Source organism: Emys orbicularis, chromosome 6, assembly GCF_028017835.1.
Source record: "Emys orbicularis isolate rEmyOrb1 chromosome 6, rEmyOrb1.hap1, whole genome shotgun sequence".
Taxonomy (NCBI): domain Eukaryota; kingdom Metazoa; phylum Chordata; order Testudines; family Emydidae; genus Emys; species Emys orbicularis.
The window spans coordinates 77,865,370-77,885,166 of NC_088688.1; the positions used below are offsets into that span (position 1 = coordinate 77,865,370).

The following is a 19,797-nucleotide window of genomic DNA, read 5'->3' on the forward strand; positions in this document are numbered from 1 at the left end:
AAGCACTGGACTTGGCTGCTAGATCTGATGCTAGATTTGGGAGAACAGTGCTCAGGTCTCTGATGCAGCTGGTACTCCACATTACTGCCATACTGAAGAGGACACTGCTTGCCAGTCATCTACAGTGGGACCCACACTGACACATGCTTGAAGAAGAGAATGGTTACTTTTACCCTACAGTAACTGTGGTTCTTGGAGATGGAGATGTAGTTAGTGTGGATATTGTAACCCTCCAGACCCACGTTTGGAGTCCTCAGCTAACATTGACTTTGAATTATGAGGAAACTGAGGGACAGTTGTGGCCACTCCACCCTTTATGCTTGTGCATGGGAGCATGAGGAGGCACAGGTGTATGCGTGACCCTGACGGACATGGCTGTGCAAAAGATTGAGCTCCGTGGCGTGAGGCAATTGCGTGCCCGCAGTGACTAAAATATCTCAAAGAACCACAGTTTACTGTAGGGTAAGTAATCATTCTTTCCTTTGTCTATGACAAGTGCTTGGCACCAGGGCTGGCTCTAGGATTTTTGCCGCCCAAAGCAAAAACAATTTTTGCTGCCCCCCCCCCCCCGTTTTTTAATTACCCCACCCCCGGCCCCGCCTCAACTCCGCCCCTTCCCCAAATCCCCAGCCCTGCCTCCTCCCCCCAGGCTCTCAAGCCTGGGAGGGAGAGCAGCAGCGCGCGAAACAACTGTTTCGCGCGCCGCGGCCGCTCGGGATCTCCCCATCCCTCCCAGGTTTGAGAGCCTGGGAGGGAGGGGGAGACTCCGAGTGGCCGCGGCGCGGGCGCCGCTTCTCCCCCTCCCTCCCAGGTTCTCAAGCCTGGGAGGGAGGGCGAGTAGCGGTGCGCGAGCGGCAGCAGCAGCAGAGGTGAGCTAGGGCGGCCGGGGCACATTTTTAGGGGCGGCATTCTGGCGCCGGCCATGCCGCCCCTAAAAATGTGCCGCCCCAAGCACCAGCTTGTTTTGCTGGTGCCTAGAGCCGGCCCTGCTTGGCACATACTTTGTTTAGGCAATAGAGCAGGGGTCGGCAACCTTTCAGAAGTGGTGTGCCAAGTCTTTATTTATTCACTCTAATTTAAGGTTTCGCGTGCCAGTCATACATTTTAACGTTTTTAGAAGGTCTCTTTCTATAAGTCTATAATATATAACTAAACTATTGTTGTATGTAAAGTAAATAAGGTTTTTAAAATGTTTAAGAAGCTTCATTTAAAATTAAATTAAAATGCAGAGCCCCCTGGACCGATGGCCAGGACCCAGGCAGTGTGAGTGCCACTGAAAATCAGCTTGCGTGCCGCCTTCGGCACACGTGCCATAGGTTGCCTACCCCTGCAATAGAGTTTACATAGCCTATCTAGTGGGGGTGTTGGATTGAATTTGTTGATTGTGTTTGAGGCATTTCTCCAGTTTTTATAGTGAGATGTGGTTGAAGCTGGTGATAAACGAATCATGTTCTGCCAGTTCCTCCTTTGCTTCCCTCCACCCCCCAAAAATAAAACTCTGTTATCTTAGACCTCCAACAGTTGCTCCAGACAACCTGTGGCAAAAGACATGAACAGGAATAACCTTGCAGACTATACTTAAATGCTGACCCAAAATGACCTTATGCCTCTATGGTGGTATGAACAGTTGTCCAAATCCTTTTGGGCTTTTCTGAATGAAGCAGAGACCCACTCTGAGTATCTAATGTTTTAGACAAGCAGATTGGAAATAGGCCTTTGTTTTATTCCTGGTCCCAAAGGATGCCTTTTATATCTTCAAAGGTACTCTTGAGAGTTAGGTTATCTGGTATCTTCCCCAAGCTGTCCATGTCTTATGTACTTCTCTCTGAGTTGACATGGTCAGCCCAATTGCTGATTGATTAGTGCTTAAAGCCACCAGTTAAGATCATATCAGAAACAACCATGATTTTATTGGCAGAGGTCAACAGTCGGGAGGGCATTCTCCCTTGCACTCTTGTACTTTCTAGGCAGGGAACGGCAACTTGGCTCTTTCTTTCTGTACTTGCACTTTGATTTTGTAGCATCATGATAGTTGTCATGTTGATTTAGTGTAACAGAATATAGTATTACTTTTTGTATATGCCAGAAGCAGATGAAAAATGTGACATCTGTTCTGCTAAAATGGTGTTTGAAAATGAGGTAAGTTAAACAAAGAACAATATTCCAAAAACAATGTGTTTTAGAATGTGATAGTTATATATTTTGCTTTAAAAAGAGACATCTTGAGTTTAACTTCCAGGTAATCCTAACATTTAAAATAGAATATATGTCAAAGGATATTGTTAAATAGTCTTGGGACCAGAATTTGACTGTCTCTAAGATTGTTGGAATGTGATGGGTAAATGTCATCTGAACTTTGGGGTTTTTAAATGACTTTTATCAAGTGATTCAAATAGCAAACAATAGCTGCCATTCATGTAGGGCCTAAATAAAGTCCTTTTTTGATCCTTCTACTGGACTTATGGCAGCAGTACACTAACACATAATATCCCTTTTGATGAAATTCTTGTTCGAATAGTGCCTAAGCAATGAAGTGAATTGAACCAAAAAAGTGTGTGATGACAAAACTATTCCTTTAATAATAATTAATAATAAAAGATAAAGCTGGTAAGGAAATAGGTTTTATTTTCAAAGCAGACGATATTAGAAATAATGGAGAACAATATATTAAAAGTACTTGGCACTCTTTGTTAAGCGTTATCTTATTTTTGATGCTTAATGTGTCTTACCATTCAGAAAAAGGAAAAGAAATGTGTAGTTTTGAATCTTTTTTTTTTCCTTTTAACTTGAATGAGTTTATCAGCTTCAGAGAATGAGTGTATATGGTGTTTGCCTGAAGTGCTATCAGTTGCTTATAACTTTTGAGAAATAAGTAAATTTCTTCCCCGTTCAAAACTGGCATAACTGATTTTGAGATTTTTATGGACATTCTTTAAATTACAGTATCAAGTTTGTACACTAGATAGTTCAGGCTGGATATGTTTTTGCAAAAAGTAATGTATTACTTAACAATCTGTATTAAAATTCTGCTTTGATTTTTCTGCACAACTCCCATTGAAATCAGTGGGAGTTGCGTATATGAATCTGAGGGCAAAAATTAGTCACTGTGGTAATGTTGTGCGACAAGGGTATATTATAATGTTCTATTTATTATACTTTAATCATGTGACACTACAGGAAGATATCTTGTTCCAAATATGTATACTCTGTTTAATTTTCTTTTTCATTTACAGAGTCTCTGTAAATCCTGCTGGTAGGATACACACTGAGTATATATTTTGCTTCAAAGACTACCAAGGAAAACTATTTTGCGAATGGGATGAATATGCAGCCATTGACTACTTACCAACTACAATTTAGTGACTGATTAACCAGCTGGAGCATTTAACTAGTGATGTTTCCATTTTCACATTATCCCGTTTGAGTTTGCTTGTCTTGTTTAAAAAAAATAAAAAAAATTCAAAGTGGAGTACCGTAAACTTGATATGGATGGTAAAAAGAAAGACAAGGACAAACCAGATGATAGAATGGCACGGCCTAGTGGACGTTCAGGTCACAATCCACGTGGCACTGGCTCTTCGAACTCTGGAGTGTTAATGGTTGGACCTAACTTTAGAGTTGGCAAAAAAATTGGATGTGGTAATTTTGGAGAACTCCGATTAGGTAAGACTGGTATTCCTTATTCCACTCTATCTAATTCAAGATGTACATGCAAACTAGAAATTCACAATATGTTTACCTTCCATATATACTATTTTTCCTATTACTCAATTTTTTTAGTGTTGCAGAGAACATCTTGGTTATCACACCTTTTGAAATATTTTTTCTTACAGAATCACCTAGTTTTTAATGTGCACTGTGTGTGTGTGTGTGTGTGTGTGTGTGTATAAAACAAGTAAATAATTTGGTTTAGTATGTCAATTGAAGTCATTACTTTGTCTACAGTATTACTATGCTGAGCATGTGAACACTTTTGTTTCAGACTAAGTTAAATTCACAACTTTCTGACCCAAGGGAAGAATAAACAGAGATCTACGCTTATGTAAAATAGACATCTTGTATATTTAAGCACTTATATTAAATAGTTGAGTTGAACATTATAAAGGTTGCAATGTTTAAAAGTTATTTTATTTGCCTTAGGTACACTAATGGGTATTAATTTTTAAAATCTAGCTAAGTAAAATAGTTCGGTTTTGTACAGTAGCCTTTGTGTTCTAGGTATCTCAGATTGAGTTTGCCTATGCAGTTAGTGCAATACTAGTATTTAAAAAAAACAAAAAACCATTTTGTGCTCAGCCGTGACACAAGTATGCACTCTGTTTGACACTCGCATCTGTTTTGAGATGGGTTGATGTTCAGGCCAACTTATTTTCTGAAGAGTGCCATGGAATACAGACAATCTATGAAAAATCACTGCAGGACAGAATAGGGGACCACAGTTTAACTTTTGTCATGAGGAGGATAGCTTCTCTAACAATATCCAACCCTTGTAAAGCACGTTACTCTGGGCACTGGTTTAAGTCCAAGAGTGCATTTTTCTCAATGTTTTCGTTTTCCAATGTGCTTATTCATACTAAGAGCTTATAAACTTCTAGATTATCCAGTGACTTAACTGCAATTCAGATATGTTACTATTTTTTCCCCTTCCTTTTTCGCGCACTCAGCAGGAAACACTATGTGTTTAGTTGCGTTCTAATCATTTGTGGCTATAATAAAACTGATAAAATAATATTGAGGGTCTAAATTTGTCCTCGTACCTATGAAGTTCAGAATTTAGGCTATAACTCTATCCTTAACTTCTCTTTTTGCTAGATTTTTTCCAATGGATTTCAGACATAGTATGAACTAAATTGAACCAGTGTATTAACTCTCTTAAATACCATTTGTTAAGACAACCATAAGAAATTCAGGAAGTTTATTTTTTTCCAGACATTTCATAACAGAACTTATTTTTATCTGGTCTCTTTTCCTTTTCTGATAAACACAGAAATGAGAAATAAATTCTGTGAAATTTGGCATAGCCTATAGGAACCTGTTATCTGTCATGTAAATGTATATTTATTATTGTGTATCTGTTTTGATATATTTTTACAAGGTTTTGGTTTTCCTAGTAAGTAGAATGGAAGCAGGGAGAAATAGACTCAGTACTTGTAAGTTTTTACTTTGCTGCTTGTGGTGATTGGGATTTCCTAAGTGCGAAAGCAGCTGAAGGTAATAGAGAAGTCAACTTCTATCTCAATAGCTCAACTTGCAAGTGTGCATAACATGCAAAGTTAGCAGTGGATAATCCGCTGATTTTAGACATAGATGAGTATGAGATTGAAACTAAAAAACCCCATCAGCTGCACTCTGTGAGCGGTACTTATCAGAATGTATTGTATAAAATCATTTAAATTTGTAGATCATTCACATTAAAAGTTACGATTAAAATTAGATTAGTCATAGACTCTGTTTTAATTTAAAACAAAAGCCTGTGATTATTTGACACTTAGAATTTTGCATGTGTGAATGTGGTGATAAATAATTTAGGCCCCAATCCTACAAAGACTTATGCATGTGCTTAATGTTATGCATCTCAATGAAATTACTTACAAGTCGTAAAGTTGAGGCACATACATATATCTTTACAGGATTGGAGTCTTAGGCCAGGTCTACACTAACCCCCCAATTCGAACTAAGGTACGCAACTTCAGCTACGTGAATAACGTAGCTGAAGTTCGAAGTACCTTAGTTCGAACTTACCTCGGTCCACACGCGGCAGGCAGGCTCCCCCGTCGACTCCGCGGTACTCCTCTCGCCAAACAGGAGTACCGCAGTCGACGGTGAGCACTTCCGGGTTCGACTTATCGCATCCAGACAAGACGCGATAAGTCGAACCCAGAAGTTCGATCGCCAGCCGCCGAACTGCCGGGTAAGTGTAGACCTACCCTTAATGTAGAGCAACAAAGTTAAGACCTGGGATAAATGGGAGACTATTAGATAGAACAGTGGTTCTCAAAGTTTTGTATTGGTGACCCTGGTTACACAGCAAGCCTTTGAGTCGACCCCCCCCCTTATTAATTAAAATAACTTTTTTAAAAATATATTTAACACTATTATAAATGCTGGAGGTGAAGCAGGGTTTGGGGGTGGAGGCTGACAGCTTGTGACCCCCCCCATGTAATAACCTTATAACCCCCTAAGGGGTCACGGCCCCCAGTTTGAGAACCCCTGAGCTTAGCAACAACTTGGAAGCTATTGTGGTCTGTCCATGCTGGAGAAAAAAGATGTTGGCCTATCTTTATGATGGCTTATAGTGGTTGGTGACCTGGTAAATTGATCAGGACATGCAAGCGTATGAACAGACACGCTGGATGTATTTAAGTGGTAGGCCACAACTGGATTAATTTAACACTGGGCAGTGTGCCCACTCCCCTGCTCTCATATACCAGGCATTTAACTGGTTCTAGTGTGTGATGACAGGGCTCCCATCATATAACCCATCATGTGGGGTAGATTCTCTTGGGTTTCTGCGCACTTTGGAATCTTCTCTCCCCCCTCCCGATGGGTGTGGGGAGTAGAGGTTACCAAGAGGGAAATCTCAGTCCACAAAGACTTCAGGTCTCCCCTCCTCTTACAGGCACATGGTCCACCAGCAAAATTCAGAATCTTACTGACTTTTGGGAACTGGGGCTTTTAGCCTTTGTAAGCACTAGATACTGTGTTCAAGTTGAAGCACTAGACACTGTGTTCAAGTTGCAACAAACTATACAGTCTTATTTTTCTTAATAGGACTTAATTTGCAGTTCCTATTGTTTTCAACTCAACCGTGCCTCCATGATGCTATGAGGGAAAACTTATGTTGCTGCTGCCTATAACCGATGGTACATCGTGTGCCTAAAGAGAGGAATTAACTCTCCAGAGCTGTCAAATCTGATGCCTTTTATAAGTTCAATATATTTTATAATGACACAATTTACTTGAATTTTTAAATTTAATTTGAGTCAGTTTTCTGATAGAACACCCTATAATTAGTTGTCAAAACATTTTTAGTGGAGAATTAAAAAATTCAGTACTGTCAGTCAACAAAATAGTGAAAATGTGCATCTTACAGCATTTTGTATATGAAGTAAAACTGAAAAAAGTGAAATAATTCTGTGGTCTTTTCGCCATAATAACCATCCAAGTTTGTTGTATTAATAGTTAGTACAAAATTTTCCTGATTTGAAATGCGGTTTTTCAAATTGAGGGTATCTTTAAAATAGCAAACTCCTCCCCAGTAAACCTCCCTAAAATATTGGCAAACGGTTGTTTTATGTGTTAACAATGAGCTTTTACCCTCTTTTATCTTAACTCTGTTAAAATTTTTCATGACAAAACTGCAACCCTTGTTAGTTTACTTCATGCAATTGGCTGATATTCATCTTTTAAAACAAACCCCAAATCTGAAATTATTTGCACTAGTAAATTTTACTGTCTCAGTATCATGGCTGTGGACTTTTTCTTCAAGCATGTTTTTCCGTGAAATGAACAGTAATCAAATGCACCCCTCTGTTCCACTTTTAATACCAATTTTTCAGACTCTTTTTTTTCTCTCACCACCTCTTCACTCCATCTCAGTGTTTTTACTTTCCTCCTGTCTGTTCAGTTTCTAACTTTCCTTTCCCAAATAGCAACAAAGATGTTAGGAACTGGTGCTAACTAACAAGGTAAAGTCACTGAGGGCCACAGAATAGCCTTGGAATCCTGCAGTGCTTTCTGTACAATTGGTCAGTGATCCATATTGTGTCTCAGCAAAATTTCCAGCTTTTGATGCTCTTCAGGGCATGTTCTGTGTGAAATTCATTCTCTTGATAATACAGTATTAAAACCATTAAATTCACTTCTTTAAATCTATACCACTAAAGTTTAGCAGCTTAGTTAAATATATTTTTAAAGAAATAGCAAGAGGAAAGCTAGCTTTAAAAAAATCTAAACCTCCACTGAGTTACAAATCACTGAAAATGGGAGTTAGTAGAGCACAAATGTACCCTTTCTTGCAGTTAACTTTTTTGAGCTTTCTGTTTGAACAGTGCATGTTTCGTTTAATTTGTTTGCATTGATTTTTCTTTCCTGTGCAACCTACAGTTTTCTTATTTGAAAAAAAAATCCATATTAAATTGTAATCAAAATGCTTAAATCTGATTTAAAATTATAACAGCATTTGATTTCCTTAATCTAGGCGTGCATAACACTGATGTGTTCTTCAGACAGGCTTACTTGTTTCATTAATTTTCTGTATTTCACTAGCAATTAAATATTTTCTTACTGTGTTGAAAACATTAATTGTTTCCCCCCCCCCTGTGATTGTATCTATTCAGTCATGTATTTAACAGAGATAGGCCTGGAATTTTGGATTCAAAGTAAACAGTAGCAAATCTTGTTAGTTGTGTTAATGAGTAAGTTTTATAGCTGTTTCTGCTTTACTTGGGGTCTGCCAATATTGACACTGCGAATTTATCTTTGATAAAATACACTCCAAAATCAATTATGTATTAAGTTAAAGGAATATTTCAATTTAATTGTTGAAATCACCCTTTTGTCAACCTGTTGGGTAAATTGCCATTCATTCTTTGGTCATGTGTTAAGGTCATGTGTTACTTCGGTGCAATGAAAGCACAACATAGGGTGCTATTTAGGCTGGTCACAAGCCTGAGTGTTACTTTGTCAATAAACTCTTTGGCAAGTAGTGTGTTTAGTTGCTGAAGCAAATAGCCATAGTGGAGCCTCATTAATGTTTAATGTGGATGTAGTTTTTGGCAAAAGGGATTTCTTTCAATGCTGTGTCTTTAAAAGCAACTCCCGGCAGAGTCTGACATTCTTGTTTTTGTCTTTCTTTAAGGAAAAAATTTGTACACAAATGAATATGTGGCAATTAAGCTGGTAAGTTAATATTTTTTGTATTCAGACTGACTTTTCTCAATATTTGAGATGTGAATTTGGTTAGAAATTTACTTTCAAATAATGGTTTATTTATATGCAACTAAGTCTACTTGCGTGTATTACCACTGAATTATACTAGTTTCAACTGTTGTCACTAGTTTCATGGGTGAACCAGACTGACTTCTATTTTAGGAATCTGTCCACCAATCATACCAAGTGGATTCCTCTTTCCTGCAATAGCAGTAGAGGATTGAAAAATGTGACCTCAGAGGAAAGCTCCAGAAATTCTGCTTCTGTCCAGCAGGAGAGCAGCAGTGGAGATCCTGGATGACTATTTTTCCAATTAACTCCAGTTTTAAACTTTTTCAGTTTATCTTGTCTGTCATCATTGCTATTCTTGCTTCTCATTGTGAACAGGTAGCTGCCTTTTAATTACTGAGATATCTGTAGAATGTGAGATATTTGATGCAATTTACTAATGAATGCTTATAATTTTCATATCAGATGTGATGTGCTTATGACCATGACATTCTTTCCCAAACCACATTTTAAGGGCTTGTCTGCATGAGGGGTTTAATTCATTGCTTTTTGCTGTCAGGTAACGCACTTTACAGAAGCTGCAGTAATAGCTTTCACCCAAGGCACTGTAGCCTCTGTCAACACTCATCACTGTGTACACTCGGCAGTGATTTGCTGCGAACTGCGCGTATGGCACTCTGTAAAAGTGCTCCTTTGCTTTGCTGTTGAGCAGTGTGCATTCTGGGATTTTTCTCACTGTGTTTTGTGGGATGCATAGCAGGGCTGGTCCTGATTATTTTTTAAAAATCCTGTGATTCATTTGTCTCCGCCCCTGCCTTTTTTAAGGGTTGGTAGCACCATTTTTGAATTGCTGTGGGGCAGCTTGGGCCCAAAAATGCTTGGCGCCAGTATGCTGGCAACCTTGATATACGCATAGCCTGCTTGGGCTGTATTTTAACACTCAAAGCTGGATGAATTCAGTTTTGAATTTTGCCTGACACACTATCAAGCAGACAATGTGGCAGCAGCTCCTCCATCAGCAGGAGGATCTCCACCATGGCAGAACAAGGAAGTGAACAGGGAAGACACTGAGCAACTGAGTAGAGGACCAGTTCCTGGAGCAGCTTCACAGCATGCGGCACTACTTCTGGGCTTGGAAAACTAGCATGGATTGGTGGGAAATGATTGTTCTGCAGACCTGGGATGACCAGCATTGGTGAAAGAATTTCTGGATGGGGAAGCCAACCTTTTTGGAGAGATGTGCTGAACTGACCCTGCAGCTACAGCAGCAGTGTACCAACTTGCAGTGCCCCGTACATGTGGACAAGCTTCATACCCATTGGGGCCATTGTCAGGCAGGTGTGTGATGCCATGGAAAAGGTACTGCTCCCCTTGGTTATAAAGCTTGATAATGCTCAGGAGGTTATTGATTTTTGTACTCATGTGATTCTCAGATTGTATTGGGACAACTGATGGGGACCCATGTGCCTCTTTGCCTCCTCTTCCCCTCCCTGAGTCACGGCTCAGAATTCATAAATAGAAAGGGGTATTTCTCCATGGTGCTCCAAGGGCTTGTTGACTGCCATTGCAAGTTTATAGACATAACTTCAGGGTGGTCTGGAAGAGTTCACAGTGTTAAGATCTTTTGCAATTTAGGTGTATTTAAATTAATAGAAATAATACTCCCTGGCCCTGGGAATAGTGTGGACATTTCCTCCAGTTTTATCCTGGGAGACCTGGCTCACCCTCTACTTCCCCTGGTTAGTGAAGCCATTCATAGAAGCATAGGACTGCAAGGGACCTCAAGAGATCGTCCAGTCCAGTCCCCTGCACTCAAGGCAGGAGTACATAATAACTAGACCATTCCTGATATGTTTGTCTAATCTGTTCTTAAACACCTCCAATGACAGAGATTCCACAACCTCTCTAGGCAATTTGTTCCACTGCTTAATTGCCCTGACAATTAGGAAGTTTTTCCTAATGTCCAACCTAAATCTTCCTTGCTGCAATTTAAGCTCATTGCTTCTTGTCCTGTCCTTAGAGAGCAAGATTTTTTCACAATCCTCCTTGTAACAACTTTTTATGTACTTGAAAACTGGTATCATGTCTCCGTTCAGTCTTCTCTTCTGCAAACTAACAAACCCAGTTTTTTCAATCTTTACTCAGATTATTATTTTCTAGACCTTTAATCATTTTTGTTGCTCTCTTCTGGACTTTCTCCCATTTGTCCCCATCTTTTCTGAAATGTGTCATCCAGAACTGGACGCAGTACTCCAGCTGATGCCTTAGCGTGGCGTAGAGTGGAATAATTACTTCTCAAATCTTGCTTACAACATTCTTGCTAATGCATCCCAGAATAATATTTGCTTCTTTTACAACAGTGTTACATCATTGACTCATATTTAGCGTGTGATCCACTATGACACCTACATCCCTGTCAGCAGTACTCCTTCTTAGGCAGTCATTTCCCATTTTATATTTGTACAATTGATTGTTTCTTCCTAAGTGGAGTACTTTGCATTTGTCTTTATTTAATTTCATTCTGTTTACTTCAGACCATTTCTCTAGTTTGTCCAGATCATTTTGAATTGGCTGCTTAGAAAGTAGGAACTGTTAACTACTGTCTCAATAGTTGCAGAAAGACAGATGAGAATGCATCTGGCTGTTGGAAAGGGATATGGCTTTGTTTGTGGAATAGACTAGAAGCAGCAGGAAAAAAAAATCCCAAATGTTGTATTTTCCACAATATTTGTGAGTGTAAGGGAGAAAACCTTATCAATGGGTGGGAGGTGGCGATGCAGAGATTTGCTCAGCCACTTGAGCAGCCAGCGAAGTGTCTAGGACAAAATGCAAATAGCGAGGGTGATATTGTCAGGGATTGCTCTTATTTTGAACCTCAGGCCTGAAATTGCAAAGCTGTATTGTATTGTTTTATGGGTGTTGAAAATGCAGTGTTGTGGCAGTTCCCATTGCACCTTGTGTGTTTGCATGCATGTGGTTGCAAACCCTGATGAATTAGTGCAATTGTAATTATTTTCTGTGTAAAATGAACTGTTGACTCCTTTAAAATTTTATTTGTCAGGTTGTTTAATAAATGTATTACGTAACAATTATCTAATGACAAATAACCTTTTCATTAAATCAGCAGTGAAACAAAACAGTAAAGTGCAGCAGTTCAATGCAGGGAACAATACAAGGAACAGGGGCACTTAAAGTCACAGCCGAGTAAACAGCTTGGCTCTGCTTCTTCTGAAGTGGAGTGCGAGGCTCAAAAGTTACCTGGGGTGATAGAGGGCTCAAAAAAGGGGGTGCCAGGTGCCCTGTTGTCTGTGCCTTGAGCTGGTGTCTGGGAGGGGAATGGCTTCTGGGAGCAGTTCTGTGGGAGTATAGTGGGGAAGAGTTGTTCCCAGTAGCCAGTGTTGTCCGTGGCCTACATAACTTGGCTAGATGCTGGTTTGCAGTATTGTATTGCCTGCTGCCCTAATAGTAACATGCACTACAACAGGGCCTTTTGGCTTCCTATCTTCTCCAGGAGTTGCCTCTGCCATCAGCCATGGCAGTGCAACTGCCATGCTGTCCTTTGCCACTACAGTGAACTCCCTAGAGAGCTCCTTGTCAGATTCACTCTCTGTCTTCAGATACTGCCTCCATCTCTTTTCTCTTCTCTGTTTTTGTTTTTGTTTTGGGTGGGGTGGGGAATGGAGACTCTAATGATATCTATGAACATTTCGTCATGAATTTTCAGTTTTCTTCCCCTCAGCTTTGCTAGCCACTGAGCCATTGACAAGGGCCTTGTCTTTGAGGGTCTGGCCAGTGCAGGTGCTGTAGCTTTGGGGTATTTAAAAAATGAGAAGGGAGTATTATTCATATTCTAGAGAGGCTGTGATAGCATTTTTATGCATTTCTGGCTTTACTTCCCTGAGATTCTTCCAAGTCTTGGGGGAACCTCTGAGATAGTAAGCAGTGTGTGCATTGGGAGCTGGGAGTCCTGGTGCCAGTGGTGAAGAACACAGAGCGCACCATCATCACTCCGAGAGCTAGGATCATGCAGGAGAGGACCCTGAAGGATGCCATCTGCTGCCAATATGTGGAAAACCTGAAACAGAAGCCAGACCCCAGGGCAAGGCCTTTGAGGTGACATGCAAGTGGGACACCAGCAACCACTTCGTCCCCGGGGGCAGCTTCACCTGATTTGCCGACTGGAGGTTCATCCACTGGGCCCGGCTCAACTGTGTCTCGCTGAACGGAGCCGTCCACCACAGGAATCAGGACAAGCGATGCAGGAAGTGCAGCTATGCCAACGAGACACTACCCCACGTCCATAGGGAAAGTCGCCGTGAACGCCACCGTTCTCGGAACCGACAGCCAACTGCGATTGTCATAACCAACAAAGACTGGAAGAAGAACATCAGGGTGGACGTCACAGTACCCTTTGAAAACAGGACCCCTGCTTTCCACGACTCCCAGTCTCAAAAGCTGGAAAAATATGCCCCTCTGGCTGACACCCTGAGAGCTGGGGCTACGAAGTCCAAATTCACGTGCTGGTTGTTGGAGCCCTGGGTGCATGGGACCCCGGTAATGAGCGAGTGCTGAGAGAATGTGGAGAATGTGAATGTGGAGTCGATCGACGCTATGCTCGGTTGATGCGGCAACTCATGGTGTTGGACGCCATCAGGTGGTCAAGGGACATCCCTGCCAGGAGGGATGAGCTGGAGTGCCGATGAGAAGCGCAGCCGGGAAAGTTACTCAAATACTTTCCCGATGGACTGGTTGTTTTTTTTTTTGTTTTTTTCCCCTCTTTAAATGGAGGGAAATTTTCTTTCCTAAATTCTCAATTACTGTTGACAATCTTCATTCATTGCTATATTTTGCTTTCCGCCACCAACTCTCTGTATAACTTTTTTCATGAGTAATGTACCTGAATGTACATGAATGCTAAATATCTAAACTGTATTCTTTAATTCATTCACCTACATTTGGGTTATTGCTGATTATGCATTATATGTAGCTTTTGACTTTAAAAACAAACTTTGTATTTGTGAATGATCTAAGCACTACAGTGGAGTTGCATCATAGGCGCATTTAACTTACGCGATTTTAACTATACGCGCTCGGCAAAACAAAAAAAGAAGAGAAAAATAACAATTTAAATACTGTACCTGTAGTGCGGGCGATTCTGCCCACCATTCCACTCAATGAGCGTTTGACGTATGCGATTTTCGCCTTATGCGTTGACTTCAGAACCTAACCCCCGCGTAAGATGCGACTCCCCTGTATTTTTAACATTAGCTTTAATAAAAATTTTATGCTGTGTGGCTTTGCTGTTGTGCCTTGGAGGATTGAGGGTAAGGGTGCAGGGGAGGGAAAAGAGGTTGGGATTGGGAATTGTGGTGGTGGTCTTGCTTTGCAGTTTTGCTGTACCTTGGAGGTGCTTATTTGATGTTGGAGGGGTTAGCAGGGAGAATCTGTATAACAAACAAGCTGCATAATAATTCCCTCTACATCACCAGAAGGCTGTACTGACTCTGGATGATATTGCACTGAGGCAGGTGACTAGGATGCAGAGAATGATCATATTCAAAAAGGCAAAGGGCAGACCAGGGAGATACACTGTGAAGTTATTCACTAAGATGGTCTCCCCTAGAAGTGTTGCTGGAGTGGAAAGGAGTTGCAAACTATACCATTGGGGAAGGCTACGCAGCTATTCCTTTGTCTCCGAACAAAAAGTGAACAATTTCTTAGCCTTAGATTTTGCTTTCTTACCTGAAGACATGTTGAAAGTACAGAGTAAATAGTGTTCTGCAATGATTGTTTGAAGCATTCACAGTTACCAATCTGTAAGAATGCATATTACTGGGCTTTTACAGGGGAGCTGTACTCTTTATAGTTTTGGGCATGCACTGTTGATGTCTATCTCATGAAAAAAGAATGCTTCTTTTCTTGTAATCAGTGCTTCAATAAACTTTTGCATTTTTCACAAAATAATGTTTTCCTTATTTGAATCTGCTGTGGGATGGGGTGAGGGAGAGACTGTAGCAGTGCCATGCTGCTGGCTGCCATTTTGAGGTGGCAAATGGGGTTTGGAGCAGGGGTGGGGTGGTATTGGGTAGGACATCTGAGGGAAGGGAAAGGAGAAAAGAAAATATGTATATGGGCCATTTGCCTTCGAATGTGGGGGCCCAAAAATGTTAGGTAGTTGGGGCTTTAGCTTGAGATTGGAGGCCAATTACCTGGCTCGAGTAGCCACCATTTTGGAACAGTGAACGGGGGGCGGCAAATGGACAGTTTGGGCTGAGGGTAGGAGGGAGATTTTGACCTCAGTCAGAAAGGCTTGTATCTCACATCAACCTACAATAGCTGCTGCTGTGGGGCACCCAGCATGGAAACTAGTCTAGCATAATAACAAATTATAACTTAAATAGTACATTTTTTTGTTTTGTTTTAAAAAAGTACATGCAAAGGTTCCTCCCATAGGATAAGCCTCAGTCCTTCTCTGGATTGCTGCCTGGGATTTAGGGTGTCTTGCTGGTGCTCCCTCGATGGGGCAGCAAGCTCCATTAGTTGCCTGGGTTGGGTGATTATGTAGTTATGTAAAATCCTATTCAGCACCTTAAAAAAGGACAGATTACATGTTTCCTACTGGAGTTTTTTCCTGCTGTCCCTTATTTTAATGTAGGTGCTTCTGAGCTGTTTTGCTGTGTATCTGGCACTGTTCAGCATCCCGGCTGTGGCCCCTCATGGACATCTGCCCAGCAATGTCGACAAAAATGTCTTAATTGTGGTGGGTGGCTACAAGACTTTCCTGCACTAATGCTTCTGCCCAGGTGGCAATGAGATCCAGGGTCTTGTAGGGCTTCTGTAGTATTGTTGCAGGGTATTGCAATAAACTGGCATCCAGGAGCGAATGGAGAAAATGGTGCTGTATGCCAGTTGTAAAAAAGAGAGGGGACAGAGCAGGGAAGGGCATGCAGGTAAACAGACAAGTCCGTAATGGTCACCTGCAAAGTGATGTGGGATAGCCGTTGGTTGACTGTTAAAGTAGTTCTCAGCAGCATTCTGTGCACATGAACAATAGATGGGAGCAACTCACTTTGCAGCAAAGTTAGTTCATTTAGAAACAGGACCCTGGAATTTGCAATAAATTTGGAATCAATGCGCTATAATGAGTTGCATTGTGTTATATGCAAGTATTTTCAGAGTGGATTAACTCAAAAAGCAATGGATTAACACCCCCATGAAGAAGAGCTCTAAGTTTCAACCGTTATTTAAATTCAAGTTCTACTGTGCTTGCTTGTGGATGTGACTTAGGCCTTGTCTACAGTAAGGGGAAATTCGATCTTAGCAACTCAACTTGAGTTACATGAATAGCGTAACTCAAATCAACATAGCTTAGCTCTACTTACCGAGGGGTCCACGCTACGCGATGTTGACCCGAGATGCTCTCCTGTCGACTCCCCCTACTCTTCTCGATCCGGTGGAGTACAGGAGTCGACAGGAGAGTGATCTGCGGTCGATGACCCGTTAAATTGACTGCCGATGCATCGGTTGCCGCTCGTCGATCCCCAGTAAGTGTAGACAAGCCCTAAGCTGTGGGTAAACCAATGATCGTTTCTATAATAATGAAGATATTTCAGAATGGATTGAGGTTTTTAAAAACAAACCAAACAAAAAAAAACCCCTACAAACAATGTATGAAGGTGTAAAGCGCTGTAACTTTTATTGACACTTTTTTGGAAAAACTTGCATAGCTGTCTCTTGGCTCCACTAATGAATGCCATGGAGTTATTCCAAATCAGTTGTTGAATATTTTTTGCAGCACCTTATATAGTGAACATTCTGGTTATATAAAGTGAAATTTAGAATATGAAAACCTGAGTTGTAGAATAGTGAAACAAAAAATGGCAAGTATAAAATGTAAATGCTTTAAATATAATTATATAATAAGCTTATGAGAGGAACTTCTACCAAACTACTTGGTGGTTAAGTCAGGGTTGCCAAATACAAAGTTCATTCCACAAGTAGGAACTGGTGTAAAAAACATCCCAAATTAACTTTGGGGAAAAAGAGCAAAATTGTGTATCCTTATCTTAAATTAATTTTCCTTTTAAAATATGCCCGAAACTCTTTAAGTCCAGTACAAGTTGAGTTCTTTCTGTGTTCAAAATGTGATAATTGCTGAGGTAGTGTAATCACAATAAACCTTTATAGTGTCTTTTGCATGATTGGTGATTTTGGAACACTAATTATATGGTACTCCAGATTAAGAAAAATGTAAATCTGATACTGTTTGGTTCATTCATGGATTTTTTTGAGCAAGTTTCCACATTCATAAACATTGCCACTTTATGAATTATTTATAGAAATAGCTTAGTAATTTAAACTCAATATTTTATATTAATTTCATTCAGCCTCTGAAGTGATTGTGCTTTGGCAATTCAGTTTTAGCGTTTTGATTTGCTAATTCCTCTGAAGCTTACAACGGCATCACTTAAAGCTGTGTAGAAAGCGTTAAGAACCATTTTCAAATAACTTGTTTTAGAAGTTCTGAAAGAGTCCTACTACTGGTAAAGCCCTAGTGTGTGTTACTACAGTGTGCAAGACAGAACTATAATAATTACTTGACCACTTGAAGCAATGCAAAGGAAGTAGTGTGTTAACATATAATAAACTAACAAAAGGCAGGAAATTCAAAGTTAAGGCCAAAACTCTAACTCTCACTATTGTTGATGGGTATAGACACCTCTCGTGAGCATCCTCTTGTCCGAGTGCATGTGCCTGCACTTTCTCTCTGGCTTGCGGTGGAGTCTTCAGCAACTCAGCCCTTTGGGCAGAGTCTCACACAGTCTGTATGTGAGATAAAAATCAAACCCCTTCCACAGTATAAGTCCAACTTGGGGGCCTATCTCAGCACCCTCTGTAACGTCGCTTTATTTGCAGCTCTATCTCTGTGCTCGCTCCTCAATCAGTCCAGCAGGGCCTATCGCAGTACCCTGGTTCAGTGGTCTCTCAGCCCCTTCTGGGCTCCCTCAAATTGTCCCCACTCTGGTATAGAGTAGTGCCCCAGCTGGACCACTACAGTTCAGTTCCTCTTCCAGGGATGCATGAAAGTCCAGGCCACTTCGTCAGTAGTTGGCACGGGGGCCCTGGGCCTGCCCTACATAGACCCTAAAGATAGCAACCATCCGCCATGTCCCTTCTACTAAGCTGAGTCACTGCTACAATTCCCTGAGCCACTTCCCCATGGCCCCAGCACGTTCTTCACCCTTACCTCAGGGCCTGGCCCTTGTTGAATCCCAGCGGCCAGCCCAGAGCTCCTTCTTGGCCTTTACTCCCTCCCCCCCACCCCCATCCCCATCCCCATCCCCAATCTCTGCCAGTACTGTTCTGTCCGAGGTCCTGTAGCTCCCTTAGCCAGTCAGGCACACCATCCACATTCCTCCAGCAAAGAACTGAACTCTGCTCTGCACTTCAGCTCCTTTTATATGGGCTTGCTAAACCCGGTTCAACTGCTCCTTGCTGCCCCTCTCTGGCTGCATCCCACACCACCACTCTAAGGGCTTGTCTACACTACAAAATTAGGTCGGATTTATAGAAGCCGGTTTTATAGAAACCGGTTTTATGCAGCCGACTGTGTGTGTCCCCACATAAAATGCTCTAAGTGCATGAAGTCGGCGGACCGCGTCCACAGTACCGAGGCTCGCGTCGACTTCCGGCGCATTGCACTATGGGTGCCTATGGGTACCTATCCCACAGTTCCCGGAGTCTCCGGCGCCCATTGGAATTATGGGTTGAGATCGCAATGCCCGAATGATGCAAAGCAGTGCCGCGGGGGGTTCTGGGTACATTGCGTCACGCCCCTCCCCCGCCGTCACAGCAACGGCAGACAATAGATTCGCGCCTTTTTACCTGGGTTACCTGTGCAGACAACATACCACGCCAAGCATGGAGCCCGCTCAGCTCAGCTCACCGTCACCATATGTCTTCCGGGTGCCGGCAAACGTGGGACTGCATTGCTAAACAGCAGCAGCAGCTTACTGCCTTTTGGCGGTAGACGGTGCAGCATGAGTAGTAGCCTTCATCGGCGCTCGGGATGCTGGTAGCTGTGGGGCTGGCAGCCGTAGGGCTGCATTGCACCAGCCCCTTGCCTTTTGGCAGTAGATGGTTTATTACGACTGGTAACCGTCCTGTCAGTATTGTCTGCTGAGCATCCAGAAGAGGCCGAGGGCGATCTGGGTGCTCAGCAGATCTGCAAGAAGAGCTTTCCTCAGGTCTGAAAGCAAGTAAATTTACAGGTTGCCTGAAATGCTCATAGATGTCCTCGTTGGACAATGATGGTTACCAGTCGTAGTATACTATTTGCTGCCAAGTATTGTCTGCTAAGCACCCAGAAAAGGCCGAGGGCGATCTGGGTGCTGGCAGACATGTGGCTGGCACACGTGGGGCTACATTGCTACACAGCAGCAACCCCTTGCCTTTAACCGTCCTCGTTGGACAATGATGGTTACCAGTCGTAGTATACTATTTGCTGCCAAGTATTTGCTGCCAAGCACCCAGAAAATGCCGAGGGCTATCAGTCATGCTGCACTGTCGTCTTAAGATGTAAAAAATAGATTTGTTCTGTATTCATTTCCTTCCCCCCTCCCTCCGTCCAATCAACGGCCCGCTAAACCCAGGCTTAGGAGTTCAATCTCGGGGGGGGGGGGGCATTCTGTGTGACAGTTGTTTGTATTTCTCCCTGATGCACAGCCACCTTTCTTGATTTTAATTCCCTGTACCTGTACGCCATGTCGTCAGTCGCCCGCCCCTCCCTCCCTCCCTCCCTTCTTCCCCTGGTCTTTAGATACTAGTTTCGCGCCTTTTTTCAGACCAGACGCCATA

The 19,797-nt window shown here is 42.0% G+C and overlaps 1 protein-coding gene across 2 annotated transcripts in view; it reads left to right on the forward strand.

Annotated features, from left to right (window-relative positions):
- Positions 1-19,797, forward strand: part of CSNK1G3 (casein kinase 1 gamma 3) — a 141,765-nt gene that overhangs the window by 18,594 nt on the left and 103,374 nt on the right. For both annotated transcript variants that reach the window (XM_065406893.1, XM_065406894.1), the window contains exons 3-4: positions 3,234-3,663; positions 8,861-8,901. In XM_065406893.1, the coding sequence (XP_065262965.1) occupies positions 3,486-3,663; positions 8,861-8,901 (219 nt within the window). In that variant the 5' untranslated portion in view covers positions 3,234-3,485. The remainder of the gene's footprint in view (positions 1-3,233; positions 3,664-8,860; positions 8,902-19,797) is intronic.